Genomic DNA, 18984 nt, shown 5'->3' on the forward strand with positions numbered 1-18984 from the left:
CCCCAAACCCCCAATTTTCCCCTCTAACCCCCAATTTTCCCCCCCTAACCCCCAATTTTCCCCCCCCAACCCCCATTTTCCACCCTTAACCCCCAATTTTCCCCCCCTAACCCCCAATTTCCCCCCCAAACCCCCAATTTTCCCCTCTAACCCCAATTTTCCCCCCCTAACCCCCAATTTTCCCCCCCAACCCCCAATTTTCCCCCCTTAACCCCCAATTTTCCCCACTCAACCCCAATTTTCCCCCTCTAACCCCAATTTTCCCCTCTAACCCCAATTTTCCCCCCCATAACCAATTTCCCCCCCCAAACCCCAATTTTCCCCTCTAACCCCCAATTTTCCCCCTCTAACCCCCAATTTTCCCCCTCTAACCCCCATTTTTCCCCCCAACCCCCAATTTTCCCCCCTTAACCCCCAATTTTCCCCACTCAACCCCAATTTTCCCCCTCTAACCCCAATTTTCCCCTCTAACCCCCAATTTTCCCCCCCCATAACCCAATTTCCCCCCCAAACCCCCAATTTTCCCCCCCAAACACCCAATTTTCCCCCCCCAACACCCAATTTTCCCCTCTAACCCCCAATTTTCCCCCCCAACCCCCCCCTTAACCCCCAATTTTCCCCCCCCAACCCCCAGTTTCCCCCCTCTAACCCCCAATTTTCCCCTCTAACCCCCAATTTTCCCCCCCATAACCCCAATTTCCCCCCCCAAACCCCCAATTTTCCCCCCCAAACCCCCAATTTTCCCCCCCAAACCCCCAATTTCCCCCCCCAACCCCCAGTTTCCCCCCTCTAACCCCCAATTTTCCCCCCCTAACCCCCAATTTTCCCCCCCAACCCCCAATTTCCCCCCTAACCCCCAATTTTCCCCCTCTAACCCCCAATTTTCCCCCCCCAACCCCCAATTTTCCCCCCCTAACCCCCAATTTTCCCCCTCTAACCCCCAATTTTCCCCCTCTAACCCTTAATTTTCCCCCTCTAACCCCCAATTTCCCCCCCAACCCCCAATTTCCCCCCCAAACCCCCAATTTTCCCCCCATAACCCCAATTTTCCCCCCCAAACCCCCAATTTTCCCCCCTGAACCCCCAATTTCCCCCTCTAACCCCCAATTTCCCCCCCAACCCCCAATTTTCCCCCCCCAACCCCCAATTTCCCCCCCAAACCCCCAATTTTCCCCCCCTAACCCCCAATTTTCCCCCCCAAACCCCCAATTTCCCCCCCCAACCCCCAATTTCCCCCCCAACCCCCAATTTTCACCCCTTAACCCCCAATTTCCCCCTCTAACCCCCAATTTTCCCCCCCTAACCCCCAATTTCCCCCCCCCAACCCCCAATTTTCCCCCCCAACCCCCAATTTTCCCCCCCTAACCCCCAATTTCCCCCACAAACCCCCAATTTTCCCCATCTAACCCCCAATTTTCCCCCCCAAACCCCCAATTTCCCCCCCCAACCCCCAATTTTCCCCCCCCAAACCCCCAATTTTCCCCCTCTAACCCCCAATTTCCCCCCCCAAACCCCCAATTTTCCCCCCCAAACCCCCAATTTTCCCCCTCTAACCCCCGATTTCCCCCCCCGAACCCCCTTTTTGGCCCCCCCCAGGTACATCGTCTTCGAGGGCGAGGAGGGCCAGGACGCGGGGGGCCTCCTGCGCGAGTGGTACATGATCATCTCGCGGGAGATGTTCAACCCCATGTACGCCCTGTTCCGCACGTCGCCCGGCGACCGCGTCACCTACACCATCAACCCCTCGTCCCACTGCAACCCCAACCACCTCAGCTACTTCAAATTCGTGGGGCGCATCGTGGCCAAGGCCGTCTACGACAACCGCCTCCTCGAGTGCTACTTCACCCGCTCCTTCTACAAACACATCCTGGGCAAGTCCGTCCGGTAGGAACCGCCGGGAGGGGTTGCCACCTCTTTTCTCGGCGCCGAGAACGGCTCTAGAGGGTCTTGAAGGCTCTTTTTGGGGTGTAGAACATCTCCAGAGGGTCTTCAGGATCTTTTTTGGGCTGCAGAACCTGTCTTGGAGCTCGTTTGTGGGCTGTAGAACATCTCCAGAGGGTTTTGAAGCCCATTTTGGGGGTGTTGAACTTCCTTTTGGGGTTGTAGAACATCTCAAGAGGGTCTTCAAGCTCATATTTAGGTTTTAGAACACCTCCAGAGGGTCTTCAAGCTCGTTTTTGGGCTGTAGAACGTGTCTTGAAGCTCGTTTTTGGGGTGTAGAACGTCTCCAGAAGTTCATTAAGCTCCTTTCTGAGGTGTAGAACGTGTCTTGAAGCTCATTTTTGGGGTGTAGAACATCTCCAGAAGGTCTTCGAGCTCCTTTCTGGGGTGTAGAACATGGCTTGAAGCTCGTTTGTGGGGTGTAGAACATCTCCAGAGGGTCTTCAAGCTCGTTTTTGGGCTGTAGAACATGTCTTGAAGCTTGTTTTTGGGGTGTAGAACATCTCCAGGTGGTCTTGGAGCTTGTTTTTGGGCTGTAGAACATGTCTTGAAGCTCATTTGTGGGTTGTAGAACATCTCCAGAAGGTCTTCAAGCTCGTTTTTGGGGTGTAGAACATGTCTTGAAGCTCGTTTTTGGGGTGTAGAACGTCTTCAGAAGGTCTTCGAGCTCGTTTTTGGGGTGTAGAACATGTCTTGAAGCTCGTTTTTGGGTCGTAGAACATCTCCAGAGGGTCTTCAAGCTCGTTTTTGGGGTGTTGAACTTCCTTTTTGGGCTGTAGAACATCTCCAGAGGGTCTTCGAGCTCGTTTTTGGGCTGTAGAGCATGTCTTGAAGCTCGTTTTTGGGCTGTAGAATGTCTCCAGAGGGTCTTCAAGCTCGTTTTTGGGGTGTAGAACATGTCTTGAAGCTCATTTTTGGGGTGTAGAACGTCTCCAGAGGGTCTTCGAGCTCGTTTTTGGGCTGTAGAACATGTCTTGAAGCTCGTTTTTGGGGTGTAGAACATCTCCAGAAGGTCTTCGAGCTCCTTTCTGGGGTGTAGAACATGGCTTGAAGCTCGTTTTGGGGTGTAGAACGTCTCCAGAGGGTCTTCAAGGTCGTTTTTGGGCTGTGGAACATGTCTTGAAGCTCGTTTGTGGGGTGTAGAACATCTCCAGAGGGTCTTCGAGCTTGTTTTTGGGGTGTAGAACATGTCTTGAAGCACGTTTGTGGGGTGTAGAACATCTCCAGAGGGTCTTCAAGCTCGTTTTTGGGGTGTAGAACATCTCCAGAAGGTCTTCGAGCTCCTTTCTGGGGTGTAGAACATGGCTTGAAGCTCGTTTGTGGGGTGTAGAACATCTCCAGAGGGTCTTCGAGCTCGTTTTTGGGCTGTAGAACATCTCCAGAAGGTCTTCAAGCTCGTTTTTGGGGTGTAGAACATGGCTTGGAGCTGGTTTGTGAGCTGTAGAACATCTCCAGAAGGTCTTCAAGCTTGTTTTTGGGGTGTAGAACATGTCCAGAAGGTCTTGAAGGCTCTTTTTGGGGTGTAGAACATCTCCAGGTGGTCTTGGAGCTTGTTTTTGGGCTGTAGAACCTGTCTTGAAGCACGTTTAGTGGGGTGTAGAACATCTCCAGAGGGTCATCAAGCTCATTTTTGGGCTGTAGAACATGTCTTGAAGCTCATTTTTGGGCTGTAGAATGTCTCCAGAGGGTGTTCAAGCTCGTATTTAGGTTTTAGAACATCTCCAGAAGGTCTTCAAGCTTGTTTTTGGGGTGTAGAACATGTCCAGAGGGTCTTGGAGCTCGTTTTTGGGCTGTAGAACATGTCTTGAAGCTTGTTTTTGGAGTGTAGAACGTCTCCAGAAAGTCTTCGAGCTCTTTTCTGGGGGGTAGAACATGTCTTGAAGCTCGTTTTTGGGGTGTAGGACGTCTCCAGAGGGTCTTGGAGCTCGTTTTTGGACTGTAGAACATGTCTTGAAGCTCGTTTGTGGGGTGTAGAACATCTCCAGAAGGTCATCAAGCTTGTTTGTGGGGTGTAGAACATGTCTTGAAGCTCGTTTGTGGGGTGTAGAACGTTTCCTAGGGTCTTCAAGCTCGTTTTTGGGGTGTAGAGCATGTCTTGAAGCTCACTTTTGGGGTGTAGAACTTCTCCAGAAGGTCTTCAAGGTCGTTTTTGGGCTGTAGAGCATGTCTTGAAGCTCGTTTGTGGGGTGTAGAACATCTCCAGAAGGTCTTGGAGCTCCTTTCTGGGGTGTAGAACATGGCTTGAAGCTCGTTTTTGGGGTGTAGAACGTCTCCAGAGGGTCTTCGAGCTTGTTTTTGGGGTGTAGAACGTGTCTTGAAGCTCGTTTTTGGGGTGTAGAACATCTCCAGAGGGTCTTCAAGCTCATTTTTGGGCTGTAGAACATGTCTTGAAGCCGGTTTTGGGGTTGTAGAACGTCTCCAGAAGGTCTTCAAGGTCGTTTTTGGGGTGTTGAACTTCCTTTTTGGGGTGTAGAACATCTCCAGAGGGTCTTCAAGCTCCTTTTTGGGCTGTAGAACGTGTCTCGAAGCTGGTTTTTGGGGTGTAGAACATCTCTAGAGGGTCTTGAAGTTCGTTTTTGGGGTGTAGAACATGTCTTGAAGCTCCTTTTTGAGCTGTAGAACATCTCCACGGGGGTCTCCAAGCTGCTTTTTGGGGTGCAGCTCCCCGTTTTCGGGGTGCAGCCCCCCCGGGGGTGTCCGTGTCCCCCCCCAACCCGCCGCTGTCCCCCAGGTACACGGACATGGAGAGCGAGGATTACCACTTCTACCAGGGCCTCGTCTACCTGCTGGAGAACGACGTCTCCACCCTGGGCTACGACCTCACCTTCAGCACCGAGGTGCGAGGGGGGGCCCCCGAGTCCTTGGGGTGTCCCCTCTTCTCCTGGCTCGTCCCCAAGGCCTGGAGATGTCCCTTTCGAGCCCTGGTGGTGCCTCCAAGCCCTGGGGTGTCCCCCCAAAGTCCTTGGGGTGTCCCCTCTTCTTCTGGGGTGTCCCCAAGTCCCTGGGGTGTGTCCCCAAGGCCTAGAGGTGTCCCCAAGTCCTGGAGATGTCCCCAAGTCCTAGAGGTGTCCCCCATTCTCCTGGAGGTGTCCCCAAGGCCTAGAGGTGTCCCCATTCTCCTGAAGATGTCCCCAAGGCCTGGAGGTGTCCCCAAGGCCTAGAGGTGTCTCCCAAGTCCTGAAGATGTCCCCAAGCCCTAGAGGTGTCCCCAAGGCCTAGAGGTGTCCCCATTCTCCTGGAGGTGTCCCCAAGGCCTGGAGGTGTCCCCAAGGGCCTAGAGGTGTCCCCCATTCTCCTGGAGGTGTCCCCAAGCCCTGAAGATGTCCCCAAGCCCTAGAGGTGTCTCCCAAGTCCTGAAGATGTCCCCAAGCCCTAGAGGTGTCCCCAAGGCCTAGTGGTGTCCCCCATTCTCCTGAAGATGTCCCCAAGGCCTGGAGATGTCCCCAAGGCCTGGAGGTGTCTCCCAAGGCCTAGAGGTGTCCCCAAGGCCTAGAGGTGTCCCCCAAGCCCTGGCGTTGTCCCCAAGGCCTGGAGGTGTCCCCCAAGCCCTGGAGATGTCCCCAAGTCCTAGAGGTGTCCCCCATTCTCCTGGAGGTGTCCCCAAGGCCTGGAGGTGTCTCCCAAGTCCTGAAGATGTCCCCAAGGCCTGGAGGTGTCTCCCAAGGCCTAGAGGTGTCCCCAAGGCCTGGAGGTGTCTCCCAAGGCCTAGAGGTGTCCCCCAAGGCCTGGCGTTGTCCCCAAGGCCTAGAGGTGTCCCCAAGGCCTAGAGGTGTCCCCAAGCCCTGAAGATGTCCCCAAGGCCTGGAGGTGTCTCCCAAGTCCTGAAGATGTCCCCAAGCCCTGAAGATGTCCCCAAGGGCCTGTAGATGTCCCCAAGCCCTAGAGGTGTCCCCAAGGCCTAGAGGTGTCCCCCATTCTCCTGAAGATGTCCCCAAGGCCTGGAGGTGTCTCCCAAGCCCTGAAGATGTCCCCAAGGCCTGGCGTTGTCCCCAAGGCCTGGAGGTGTCCCCAAGGCCTGGAGGTGTCTCCCAAGGCCTGGAGGTGTCCCCAAGGCCTAGAGGTGTCCCCCAAGCCCTGGAGGTGTCCCCAAGCCCTGGAGGTCTCCCCAAGCCCTGGAGGTGTCCCCAAGGCCTAGAGGTGTCCCCCAAGGCCTGGCGTTGTCCCCAAGGCCTGGAGGTGTCCCCCAAGGCCTGGCGTTGTCCCCAAGGCCTGGAGGTGTCCCCCGTTGCCTCCCGCAGGTGCAGGAGTTCGGGGTGTGCGAGGTGCGGGACCTGAAGCCCAACGGGGCCAACGTGCTGGTGACGGAGGAGAACAAGAAGGAGTACGTGCACCTCGTCTGCCAGATGCGGATGACGGGTGAGCCCCGGGGGGGGGCCTCGGCCGGGGCGCGGGGGACGCCGCTTCTCCTCCTGCCCAGCCCCTCGACCCGGATCTTTCCGCCCTCAGGCGCCATCCGGAAGCAGCTGGCGGCGTTCCTGGAGGGTTTCTACGAGATCATCCCCAAGCGCCTCATCTCCATCTTCACCGAGCAAGAGCTGGAGCTGCTCATCTCGGGGCTGCCGACCATCGACATCGACGACCTCAAGGCCAACACCGAGTACCACAAGTACCAGGGCAACTCCATCCAGGTGCGGAAAAACCCACAAAAAAGACCCTAAAGTCAAAAAAAAAACCCAAAAAAGGACCCTAAAATCAAAAAAAAACATGAAAAAAGACCCTAAAATTGAAAAAAAAACCACAAAAAAGGACCCTAAAATAAATAAAAACACAAGAAAAAGGACCCTAAAATCAAAAAAAACCACAAAAAAGGACCCTAAAATCAAAAAAAAACACAAAAAGGAGCCTAAAATCAGAAAAAAACACAAAAAAGGACCCTAAAATGAAAAAAAACACAAAAAAAGACCCTAAAATCAAAAAAAAACCACGAAAAAAGACCCTAAAATAAATAAAAAACAAGAAAAAGGACCCTAAAATAAAAAAACCACAAAAAAAGACCCTAAAATAAAAAAAAACACGAAAAAGGACCCTAAAATCGAAAAAAACCCACAAAAAAAGACTCTAAAATAAAAAAAAAACCACAAGAAAAGACTCTAAAATCAAAAAAAAACCCTCAAAATGCTCAGTTTAGGGAGGTTCCACCTAGAAAAACGTCATTTTGGGGGGTTACAACTCCAAAAAACGTCATTTTGAGGAGGTTAAACCCCAAAAAATGTCCCTTTTGGGAGTTAGAACCCTGAAGGAACCTCAAAAAACTCCGTTTGGAGAGGTTCTACCCCAAAAAACCATCATTTTGGGGGGTTACATCCCAAAAATCAATCAAAAACTCATTTTTAGGCTTTTAACTCCTAAAAAAAATACGTTTTCAGGGAGTTTGTCCCCCCAAAACATCTCAAAAAACTCCTTTTTGGGAGTTTGTCCATCCAGAACATCTCAGAAACCTCCTTTTTTGGGTTTTTTTCCCCAAAAAACATCTCAAAACCCACCTTTTTTGGAGTTTGTCCCCCAAAAACATCTCAAAAACCTCCTTTTTTGGAGTTTGTCCCTGCAAAACATCTCAAGAACCTCCTTTTCTGGGTTTTTTTCCCCTCAAAACATCTCAAAAACCTCCTTTTTGGGAGTTTACCCCCCAAAACATCTCAAGAACCTCCTTTTGGGGGGTTTTTCCCCCTCAAAACTTCTCAAGAACCTCCTTTTTGGGAGTTTCTCTCCCCAAAACATCTCAAGAATCTCCTTTTTGGGAGTTTCTCTCCCCAAAACATCTCAAGAATCTCCTTTTTTGGTTTTTTTTCCCCGCAAAAATCTCAAAAACCTCCTTTTTGGAAGTTTGTCCCCCCAAAACATCTCAAAAACCTCCTTTTTGGGAGTTTGTCCCCCCAAAACATCTCAAAAACCTCCTTTTTGGGAGTTTGTCCACCCAAAACATCTCAAAAACCTCCTTTTTGGGAGTTTGTCCCCCCAAAACATCTCAGAAACCTCCTTTTTGGAAGTTTCTCCCCCAAAAACATCTCAAGAACTTCCTTTTTTGGGGTTTTTTCCCCAAAAAACATCTCAAAAACCTCCTTTTGGGGGGTTTTTCCCCCTCAAAACTTCTCAATAACCTCCTTTTGGAGAGTTTCTCTCCCCAAAACATCTCAAGAACCTCCTTTTTGGGGTTTTTTTCCCCTCAAAACATCTGAAAAACCTCCTTTTTGGAAGTTTCTCTCCCCAAAACATCTCAAAAACCTCCTTTTTGGAAGTTTCTCCCCCAAAAACATCTCAAAAACCTCCTTTTTGGGAGTTTCTCCCCCCAAAACATTTCAAAAACCTCCCTTTTTGGAGTTTCTCCCCTCAAAACATCTCATGAACCTCCTTTTTGGAAGTTTCTCCCCCCAAAACATCTCAAGAACCTCCTTTTTTGGGTTTTTTTCCCCTCAAAACATCTCAAGAACCTCCTTTTTGGAAGTTTCTCTCCCCAGAACATCTCAAGAACCTCCTTCTTTGGGTTTTTTTCCCCTCAAAACATCTCAGAAACCTCCTTTTTTGGAGTTTCTCTCCCCAAAACATCTCAGAAACCTCCTTTTTGGGGGTTTTTCCCCCTCCAACCATCTCACGGGGCTGGTTTTGGGTCTCAGATCCAGTGGTTCTGGCGCGCCCTGCGCTCCTTCGACCAGGCCGACCGCGCCAAGTTCCTGCAGTTCGTGACGGGCACCTCCAAGGTTCCTCTCCAGGGCTTCGCCGCCCTCGAGGGCATGAACGGCATCCAGAAGTTCCAGATCCACCGCGACGACCGCTCCACCGACCGCCTGCCCTCCGCACACACCTGGTACCTGCGGGGACACCGCGGGGGGGACAAGGGACACCTGGGGGGGGGGACACGGGGCATGGGGACACCTGGATGGGACGTGGGGACATCGGGATGGGGACACGGGACACCTGGATGGGACGTGGGGACACCTGGATGGGGTTGGAGGCACTGGGAGATCAGATAGGACATCAAAGGTGGGATGGGGACACTGGGATGGGACATGGGGACATCAGGATGGGACATGGGGACATCAAGATGGGACATGGGGACACCAGGATGGGGATGGAGGCACTGGGAGGTCAGGTAGGACGTCAAAGGTGGGATGGGGACATCAGGATGGGACGTGGGGACATCAAGATGGGACATGGGGACACCAGGATGGGACATGGGGACATCGGGATGGGACATGGGGACACCAGGATGGGACATGGGAGACACCAGGATGGGACACGGGGACATCGGGATGGGACATGGGGACACCAGGATGGGACACGGGGATGCCAGGATGGGACATGGGGACACCAGGATGGGGACATGGGGACACTGGGAGATCAGGTAGGACGTCAGGATGGGACATGGGGACACTGGGATGGGACATGGGGACACCAGGATGGGGTTGGAGATGCTGGGAGATCAGGTAGGACGTCAAAGGTGGGATGGGGACATCAGGATGGGTCATGGGGACACCAGGATGGGACATGGGGACATCGGGATGGGACATGGGGACACCAGGATGGGGATGGGGACGCAAAGATGGGGACATGGGGACACCAGGATGGGACGCAGGGACACAGAGATGAGGTGGCACCAGGTTGAGATGGGGATGGGGTCACGAAGATGAGGACAGAGGGACACGAGGGGTTGGGATGGGGACACGGGGACACGAAGAGGTTGGGATGGAGACACGGGGACACGAGGGGTTGGGATGGAGACTTGGGGACACCAGGATGGGACGGGAGAGGCTGGGTTGGGGACATGGGGACACGAAGAGGTTGGGATGGAGACTTGGGGACACCAGGATGGGACATGGGAACACCAAGATGGGGTGGGAGAGGCTGGGATGGGGACACGGGGACACGAGGGGGTGGGATGGGGACTTGGAGACACCAGGATGGGGTGGGAGAGGCTGGGATGGGGACACGGGGACACGAAGAGGTTGGGATAGAGACACGGGGATGGGGACACGGGAATGGGACACGGGGATGGGCCAGGAGAGGCTGGGGTGGGGACACGGGGACACGAGGGGGTGGGATGAGACATGGGGACACCAAGATGGGACATGGGGACACCAGGATGGGCCGGGAGGGGCTGGGATGGGGACATGGGGACACGAGGGGGTGGGATGGAGACACGGGGACACCAGGATGGGACGCAGGGACACAGAGATGAGGTGGCACCAGGTTGAGATGGGGATGGGGTAACGAAGATGAGGACAGAGGGACACGAGGGGGTGGGATGGAGACACGGGGACACCAGGATGGGGTGGGAGAGGCTGGGATGGGGACACGGGGACACGAGGGGGTGGGATGGGGACACGGGGACACCGAGAAGGGACCTGGGGACACCAGGATGGGATGGGAGAGGCTGGGATGGGGACATGGGGACACGAGGGGTTGGGATGGAGACACGGGGACACGAGGGGTTGGGATGGAGACTTGGGGACACCAGGATGGGACATGGGGACACCAGGATGGGGTGGGAGAGGCTGGGATGGGGACACGGGGACACGACGGGGGTGGGATGAGACATGGGGACACCAGGATGGGTTTGGAGAGGGTGGGAAGGGGACAGAGGGACACGAGGGGGTGGGATGGGGACTTGGGGACACCAAGATGGGACATGGGGACACCAGGATGGGACAGGAGAGGCTGGGATGGGGACACGGGGACACAAAGAGGTTGGGATGGAGGCATGAGGACACCAAGATGGGTCTCCAGGATGGGCCGGGAGAGGCTGGGATGGGGACAGAGGGACACGAGGGGGTGGGATGGGGACACGGGGACACCAGGATGGGACCTGGGGACCCTGGGGGCGGCGTCCCCTGTGGGGCCGGGGGTGACGTGTCCCCCGGCGTCCCCCAGCTTCAACCAGCTGGACCTGCCGGCGTACGAGAGCTACGAGAAGCTGCGGCAGATGCTGCTGCTGGCGATCCAGGAGTGCTCCGAGGGCTTCGGGCTGGCGTAGGCGCCGCCGCCGCTCTATAAATATATATATATATTTTTTGGTTTCGTTGGCTTTTTTTTTTTTGGGGGTTTTTTTTGGTTTTTTGGTTTCTTTTTCTGGGGTTTTTCCCCTTTTCCCCCCTCGTCCCCGGGTTCTTTTTGCTCTGTTGGAGTTTGGGGGGGGGGGGGAAGGGGAGGTTGTTCCCCCACCCCTCCGTGTTGGGGTTTGAGGGGGAAGAGAGGGGGAACCCCCCCTAAATTATCGGGGAGAGGGGGGTTCGGCCCCCGCCCCCGCCCCGAAATTGAGAGAAAAAGTTAAAAAAAAAAAAGGAATAAAAAAAGTGCACTCTTGGTAAGGGCGCTGCGAGCCTTTTTGAGGGAGAGGGGGGCGGCGCCATCTTGGGTGTGGCGGGGGCGCCATCTTGGGTGCGGCAGCGCGCGCGCTTCGCTGTGTTTCCACCGTGTCTGGCGCGGCGCGTTGGAGCCGCCATCTTGAGCGCGGCAGCGCGCCTCGCGCTGTGTGTCCGCCATGTTGGGTGCGACGCGCTGGTTCCACTATCTTGAGCGCGGCAGCGCGCCTCGCTCGGTGTGTCCGCCATGTTGGGTGCGACACGCTGGTTCCGCCATCTTGAGCGCGGCAGCGCGCCTCGCGCTGTGTGTCCGCCATGTTGGGTGCGACGCGCTGGTTCCGCCATCTTGAGCGCGGCAGCGCGCCTCGCTCGGTGTGTCCGCCATGTTGGGTGCGACACGCTGGTTCCGCCATCTTGAGCGCGGCAACGCGCCTCGCGCTCTGTGTCCGCCATGTTGGGTGCGACACGCTGGTTCCGCCATTTTGAGCGCGGCAGCGCGCCTCGCGCTGTGTGTCCGCCATGTTGGGTGCGCCGCTGCCGCGCCTCAGCCATCTTGGGGAGGGGGGTGGGAAAGGGGGAGGCTCCAGCCCGGCGTCACTCCGGCTTCAGCCGCGTTTCGGGCCGGTTTCACCCCGGTTTTAGTCCGGTTTCAGCCCTCCAGGCGCTTCTTCCCCCCGCCCCGAAGCGATGTCCCAGAGGAAGCGCAGCAGAGGGTTGGGCTCCTCGCAGGTCAGGAGCCGCCGAGCCCTTTTCCCTCTTTCTTCCTCTCTCTGTTCGTTCCCCGCTTCTTCTCCCTCTCCCCTCTTTCTCTCCTTCTTGCTCCCCAAGTCTTCGTCCCCTCTTCCCTTCTTTCCCCGTTTTTCCTTCTCACTTCTCCCTCCTTCTCCTTCGTTCCCTCTCCTTTCCCTCTCCTTTCCCTCTTCCTTCCATTTTAACCCTTTTCTTACACTCTTCCCCCTTTTTTCCCTCCTTTCCCCTCCTTTTTCCCTCCCTCCCCCCATTTTTCCCCTCCCTTCTCTATTTTTTCTCCTCCCTCTCTTTTTCCCTTCCTTTTCCTCTTTTTTCTCTATTTCCCCCATTTTCCTCCTTTCCCCCTTATTTCCCCTCACTCTTCCCCTTTTTCCTTCACTCTCCCCCTTTTTTCCTCCCTTCCCCCTTTTTTCCTTGACTTTTCCCCTTTTTTCCTTCACTTTCCCCCTTTTTCCCTTCACTTTCCCCCTTTTTCCTTCACTTTCCCCCTTTTTCCCTTCACTTCCCCTTTTTCCCTTCACTTCCCCTTTTTTCCCTTCACTTTCCCTTTTTTTCCTTCACTCTCCCCCTTTTTTCCTTCACTTTCCCCTTTTTCCCTTCACTTTTCCCCTTTTTTCCCTTCACTTTTTCCCCTTTTTTCCTTGACTTTTCCCCTTTTTTCCTTGACTTTTCCCCTTTTTTCCTTGACTTTTCACCGTGTTTTCCTTCACTTCCCCCCTTTTTTCCTTCACTTCCCCTTTTTTCCTTCACTTCCCCCTTTTTTCCTTCACTTCCCCCTTTTTTCCTTCACTTTCCCCTTTTTTTCCTTCACTTCCCCTTTCCCCCTCCCTCTCCCCTTTCCCCCCTCCCTCTCCCCCTTTTCCCCCCTCCCTCTCCCCTTTCCCCCCTCCCTCTCCCCCTTTCCCCCCTCCCTCTCCCCCTTTCCCCCCTCCCTCTCCCCCTTCCCCCCTCCCTCTCCCCCTTTCCCCCCCCCTCCCCCTTTCCCCCTCCCTCTCCCCCTTTCCCCCCCCCTCCCCTTTCCCCCCCCTCTCCCCTTTCCCCCCTCCCTCTCCCCCTTTCCCCCCTCCCTCTCCCCTTTCCCCCCTCCCTCTCCCCTTTCCCCCCTCCCTCTCCCCTTTCCCCCCTCCCTCTCCCCCTTTCCCCCCTCCCTCTCCCCCTTTCCCCCTCCCTCTCCCCCCTTTCCCCCTCCCTCTCCCCCTTTTTCCCTCCATTTTCCTCCCCTGTTCCTCCCTTTTCCCCCTTTTTTCCCCTTTTCCTCCTCCCTGGGCAGCGTCTCTCTCCTTTCGGGCCGCAGGCTGACGCTGGGGAGGAGGATTTGGCTCTGACCCCGACGCCCTCGCAGGCTCCGAGGAGCCTTCCCAGACGCCCCCCGGACCACATCAGCCAGAAGGTGGGACCGGCCCAGCCCCTGCTCCGTCTTTTCCCCTTCCCAAATCTCCGCGTTTTCACTCGCTTCTTCCCTTTCCCGCCCCGCAGGTCAGCGAGCTCGTTCAGTTCCTGCTGGTCAAGGACCAGAAGAAGATCCCCATCAAGCGGGCTGGTGGGTTGAGGGGGGCAAAAGGGGACCCCAAAAGCTTTGGAGATGCCCCCAAACCCTTTGGAAACATCCCCAAACGCTTTAGAGACCCTAAACCCTTTGGAGGTGCCCTCAAACCATTGGAGATGCCCCCAGACCCTTTGGAAACCTCCCTGAACCCTCTGGAGATGCCCCCAAGCCCTTTGGAGACACCCCCAGACCCTTTGGAGACCTCCCCAAACCCTCTGGAAACCACCCCAAAGGCTTTGGAGACCCTAAACCCTTTGGAGATGCCCTCAAACCCTTTGGAGATGCCTCCAAACCCTCTGGAAACCTCCCAAAACCCTTTGGAAATGCCCCCAAACCATTGAGGATGTCCTCAAACCCTTTGGAGATGACCCCAAACCCTTTGGAAACCTCCCCAAACCCTTTGGAGACACCCCAAAACCCTCTGGAAACCTCCCCAAACCCTCTGGAAACCACCCCAAAGACTTTGGAGACCCTAAACCCTTTGGAGATGCTCTCAAACCCTTTGGAGATGCCTCCAAACCCTTTGGAAACCTCCCTGAGCCCTTTGGAGATGCCCCCAAACCCTTTGGAGATGCCTCCAAACCCTCTGGAAACCTCCCGAAACCCTTTGGAGACGCCCCCAAGCCCTTTGGAGATGCCCCCAAAGCCTTGGAGACACCCCCAAACCCTTTGGAAACCTCCCTAAACCCTTTGGAGATGCCCCCAGACCCTTCGGAAACCTCCCCAAAACCCTTTGGAGACGCCCCCGAGCCCTTTGGAGACGCCCCCAAACCCATTGGAGATGCCCCCAAGCCCTTTGGAGGCCCCCAAGCCCTTCCCTTTGTGTGTCCCGTGTCTCAGCGCCCTCCTCCCCGCAGATATCCTGAAGAAAGTCATCCGGGAATACCGAGATGTCTACTCGGAGGTCCTCAACCAGGCGGGAAGGACCCTGCAGCAGGTGAGGAGGAGGAATAGGGAACCGGAACCTTCTCCAGGAACCCCAACTCTCTCATCCTGGCCTCGTACGGGAGGTGCTCCAGCCCTCCCATCATCATTGTGGCTTCCTCTGGACCTGTCCCAACAGCTCCATCTCCTTCTTATGGTCCTTCTCCAGCTTTTCCAGGTTCTCCTGGCCCTGTAGAACCTCAGGAAGTTCTCATAGCTCTATTTCTCCAGCTTTTCCAGGTCTCTCTTGCCTTGTAGAACCTCAGGAGGTTCTGAAAGCCCTAATTCTCCAGCTTTTCCAGGTCCCTCTTGCCTTGTAGAACCTCAGGAGGTTCTCAAAGCCCCATTTTTCCAGCTTTTCCAGGTCCCTCTTCCCTTGTAGAACCTCAGGAGGTTCTCAAAGCCCCATTTCTCCAGCTTTTCCAGGTCCTCAGAGCCTTGTAGAACCTCAGGAGGTTCTCCCATCGTGTTTTATGGGGCAAGGGTTGGATTTGCGGGGTCAGAGGGTGGATTTGCGGGGTCAGAGGGTGGATTTGCGGGGTCAGAGGGTGGATTTGAGGGCTCAGAGGGTGGATTTGAGGGGTCAAGGGTTGGATTTGAGGGCTCAGAGGGTGGATTTGAGGGCTCAGAGGGTGGATTTGAGGGGTCACAGTGGATTTGAGGGGCAAGGGTTGGATTTGAGGGGTCAGAGGGTGGATTTGAGGGGTCAAGGGTTGGATTTGAGGGGTCGGAGGGTGGATTTGAGGGGTCGGAGGGTGGATTTGAGGGGTCAAGGGTTGGATTTGAGGGGTCAAGGGTTGGATTTGAGGGCTCAGAGGGTGGATTTGAGGGCTCAGAGGGTGGATTTGAGGGGTCAGAGGGTGGATTTGAGAGGGCAAGGGTTGGATTTGAGGGGTCAGAGGGTGGATTTGAAGGCTCAGAGGGTGGATTTGAGGGCTCAGAGGGTGCATTTGAGGGGGCAAGGGTTGGATTTGAGGGGTCAGAGGTTGGATTTGAGGGGTCAAGGGTTGGATTTGAGGGGTCAGAGGGTGGATTTGAGGGGCAAGGGTTGGATTTAAGGGGCAAGGGTTGGATTTGAGGGGTCAGAGGGTGGATTTGAGGGGCAAGGGTTGGATTTGAGGGCTCAGAGGGTGGATTTGAGGGGTCAAGGGTTGGATTTGAGGGCTCAGAGGGTGGATTTGAGGGGTCAAGGGTTGGATTTGAGGGCTCAGAGGGTGGATTTGAGGGGTCAGAGGGTGGATTTGAGGAGCAAGGGTTGGATTTGAGGGGTCACAGAGTGGATTTGAGGGGCAAGGGTTGGATTTGAGGGCTCAGAGGGTGGATTTGAGGGCTCAGAGGGTGGATTTGAGGGGTCAAGGGTTGGATTTGAGGGGTCAGAGGGTGGATTTGAGGGGTCAGAGGGTGGATTTGAGGAGCAAAGGTTGGATTTGAGGGGTCAAGGGTTGGATTTGAGGGCTCAGAGGGTGGATTTCACCGATCCCTTCTCCTCCCGCAGGTCTTCGGGCTGCGCTTGGTGGAGATGGACCCCAAACACCACGTCTACATCCTCACCAGCGACCTCCCTCGCGCTGAGCAGGAGAACTTGCGCCAGTGGGGAGCGTCGGGGGGTGATTTTTTTTGGGGGTCTCAGAGGCCGCCGGGGCGGTTCGGTGTCTCCGGAGGGTGACGGTTCCTCTCCGTGTGCCGCAGGGATAACCAGACGCCCAAGCTGGGGCTCCTCGTCGTCATCCTCAGCTTCATCTTCATGAAGGGCAACTCGGTCAAAGACGGAGCCGTGTGGGAATTCCTCCGCAGGCTCCGGCTTCAACCAGGGTACGGATCGGTTGGCCGGAGCGGTGGTGGGGGGCGGATAAATTGGAAATGGGGCTCGTTAGCGCTGCTCCTCGTTAACCCCGGCGCCCGCAGGGAGCGCCACGAGGTCTTCGGGGACGTTAAGAAGCTGGTGACCGAGGAGTTTGTGCGGCAGAAGTGAGTCCGGGGGGGGGAATTCAGCCCCTGGACTGGGGATCCCCCTCTTTTTTGGGGACCCTGGGGTGGGATTTACCCCCTTTTCCACCACCAGGGGTGGGATTTGCCCCTTTTTCCACCCCCAGGGATGGAATTTACCCCTTTTTCCACCCCTGAGGGTGGAATTTACCCCCTTTTCCACCCCCAGGGATGGAATTTACCCCTTTTTCCACCCCAGAGGGTGGAATTTACCCCTTTTTCCACCCCAGAGGATGGAATTTACCCTTTTTTCCACCCCCAGGGATGGAATTTACCCCTTTTTTCCACCCCCAGGGGTGGGATTTACCCCTTTTTCCACCCCAGAGGGTGGAATTTACCCTTTTTTCCACCCCCAGGGATGGAATTTACCCTTTTTTCCACCCCCAGGGATGGAATTTACCCCTTTTTCCACCCCAGGGGTGGGATTTACCCCCTTTTCCACCCTCAGGGGTGGGATTTACCCCTTTTTCCACCCCCGGGGGTGGAATTTACCCCCTTTTCCACCACCAGGGGTGGGATTTGCCCCTTTTTCCACCCCCAGGGATGGAATTTACCCCTTTTTCCACCCCAGAGGGTGGAATTTACCCTTTTTTCCACCCCCAGGGGTGGAATTTACCCCTTTTTCCACCCCAGAGGGTGGAATTTACCCCTTTTTCCACCCCCAGGGATGGAATTTACCCCCTTTTCCACCTCCAGGGGTGGGATTTACCCCCTTTTCCACCTCCAGGGATGGGATTTACCCCCTTTTCCAGCCCCAGGGGTGGGATTTACCCCCTTTTCCAGCCCCTGGTGTCTCTGGGGTGGGATTTACCCCCTTTTCCACCCCTGAGGGTGGGATTTACCCCCTTTTTCCACCACGGGGGTGGGATTTACCCCCTTTTTCCACCACGGGGGTGGGATTTACCCCTTTCCCCCCCCGGTGTGCACAGAGCAGCCGCGGCGCCAGCCTCGGCCGGGCTGTTTATACCACACCGCAGAGAGAATTCCTGGAACATTCCCTCCCTCCCAGCGACTCGAGGTCCCCGTCGCAGGGCTTGAAGCGGGGGGAGACACACCGGACACCCCTAAAACCCCTTGGGGCTCCCCCTCCTCAAACCCCCCTTGGGGTGGGGGCTCCCCCTTTCGCCCTTTCCTCAGGTATTTAGAGATTATCCCAATCCCACTGACGGATCCTCCGGAATTCCAATACCAGTGGGGGCCGCGGGCGGCCAAGGAGACTTCCAAGAAGGACGTTTTGCGCTTCGTGGCGAAGGTGAAGCCATTTTGGGGGGCAACCCCGGGTTTTGGGGGGGGGGGGGGGGGGGGGGGCTGGGGTTCGGTTTGACCCCCCCCTTTTCTCTTCATTCCCCTCCTAGATCCAAGGGAAGGATCCCACCTTCTGGATGAGACAATACAAGGAGGCCGAGGCTGCTTCGTAACCCCCCCTTCACCCCTCAAATAGAGAGGTGCCCCCTTTTTTGGGGTGCAATCCTATAAATTCTGTGCTTCGTTAAGTCATTTGTTAATTGGGGAGGGGCTTAATAGTGTTCAGGATCGTCTCATGGGGGGAAAATGTGGGATTTGGGAGGGGATCCCCCTAAATCTCATCCCCCTCCAATCCCTGGAAGGGGGGGGAAGGACATCCGTGCCCTGGTTTTGGGGTATTTAGGGTTTTTAGGGGGGGTCTTTTGCTCTGGGGGGGTCCAGACCCCATTTTGAGGCCACAATGTCCGTTTTGGGGGGGGTTTCACCCCATTTTGAGGGGGGGTTGAGCTTCTTTTTGGGAATAAAAGCTTCACAGAGGGGGCAAAGTCCCCTTTTTGAGGAGTAAAATCTTTATTTTAGCGGCACAGTCCCTGTTTCGGGGGGTCAGTTGCCGTTCTGGGGAGCGTGGTCTTCTTTTCGGAGGAGAACAGGGCTCGTTTGGGGGGGCACAGACCTAATTTTGGGGAGAATTGACCCAATTTGGGGCATATAATTCATTTTTGGGGAGGATTTGTTCCCTTTGGGGGGGGTTTCCCCAATTTCGTGAGGATTTGCCTCATTTTGGGGGGATTTGCCTCATTTGGGGTGATTTGCCTCATTTTAGAGGAGGATTTGTCCCATTTTAGGAGGGATTTGCCTCATTTTGGGGTGATTTGCCTCATTTTAGAGGGGGATTTGCCTCATTTTAGAGATTTTGCCCCATTTTAGGAGGGATTTGCCTCATTTTAGAGGGGGATTTACCCGATTTGTGGGGGATTTGCCTCATTTTAGGGGGTTTTGCCTCATTTTAGAGGAGAATTTGCCTCATTTTGCGGAGAATTTGCCCCGTTTTCAGATTTACCCCAATTCGGGGGCGATTTTCCGCCTTCTATGGACGATTTCCCCCTTTTGGGGGCCGGAGATCTCACTTTCGGGGTTCCAGTCTCCCATTTGGGACCGACTGAGCCCGTTTAGGGTTAGAAAACCCGCTTTTTGGGGGCAGAAAATCCCGCTTTGGGGGGCGCGCAGTCGGTGCCCACGTGACCCCCCTTCCCGCCTTTCAGCTTCCCGCCTCCGTCTGGCATCTCAAGCCCCGCC

At 55.4% G+C, this 18984-nt stretch overlaps 2 protein-coding genes across 2 annotated transcripts in view; both read left to right on the forward strand.

Annotated features, from left to right (window-relative positions):
- LOC138735061 (E3 ubiquitin-protein ligase HUWE1-like) overlaps positions 1-11238 on the forward strand; it is a gene marked incomplete at its 5' end in the record, with an annotated part of 49141 nt that extends 37903 nt beyond the window's left edge. Inside the window, 6 exon segments of the mRNA XM_069882927.1 lie at positions 1597-1884; positions 4673-4778; positions 6180-6297; positions 6388-6569; positions 8553-8743; positions 10807-11238. Coding sequence (XP_069739028.1) covers positions 1597-1884; positions 4673-4778; positions 6180-6297; positions 6388-6569; positions 8553-8743; positions 10807-10909 — 988 coding nt within the window.
- Positions 11239-11788: 550 nt separating this feature from the next.
- LOC138735062 (non-structural maintenance of chromosomes element 3 homolog) lies at positions 11789-17936 on the forward strand. The gene is made up of 9 exons (XM_069882928.1): positions 11789-11966; positions 13282-13377; positions 13464-13527; positions 14391-14470; positions 15953-16047; positions 16147-16269; positions 16363-16425; positions 17581-17695; positions 17799-17936. The coding sequence occupies exons 1-9, from the start codon at positions 11925-11927 to the stop codon at positions 17859-17861; spliced, it is 741 nt and encodes a 246-aa protein (XP_069739029.1). The 5' UTR covers positions 11789-11924; the 3' UTR covers positions 17862-17936.
- The last annotated feature ends 1048 nt before the right edge of the window (positions 17937-18984 follow it).

The sequence above is a fragment of the Phaenicophaeus curvirostris genome, unplaced genomic scaffold (genome assembly GCF_032191515.1).
Source record: "Phaenicophaeus curvirostris isolate KB17595 unplaced genomic scaffold, BPBGC_Pcur_1.0 scaffold_405, whole genome shotgun sequence".
NCBI classification, from domain to species: Eukaryota; Metazoa; Chordata; class Aves; order Cuculiformes; family Cuculidae; genus Phaenicophaeus; species Phaenicophaeus curvirostris.

Excerpts from the sequence above, each read along its gene's own strand:
- LOC138735062 (XM_069882928.1), top strand. The coding sequence starts at position 11,925 with ATGTCCCAGAGGAAGCGCAGCAGAGGGTTGGGCTCCTCGCAG. Across the intron at positions 13,378-13,463 it reads CGGACCACATCAGCCAGAAG|GTCAGCGAGCTCGTTCAGTT; the intron begins GTGGGACCGGCC and ends CCCGCCCCGCAG. Across the intron at positions 16,426-17,580 it reads GAGGAGTTTGTGCGGCAGAA|GTATTTAGAGATTATCCCAA; the intron begins GTGAGTCCGGGG and ends CCCTTTCCTCAG.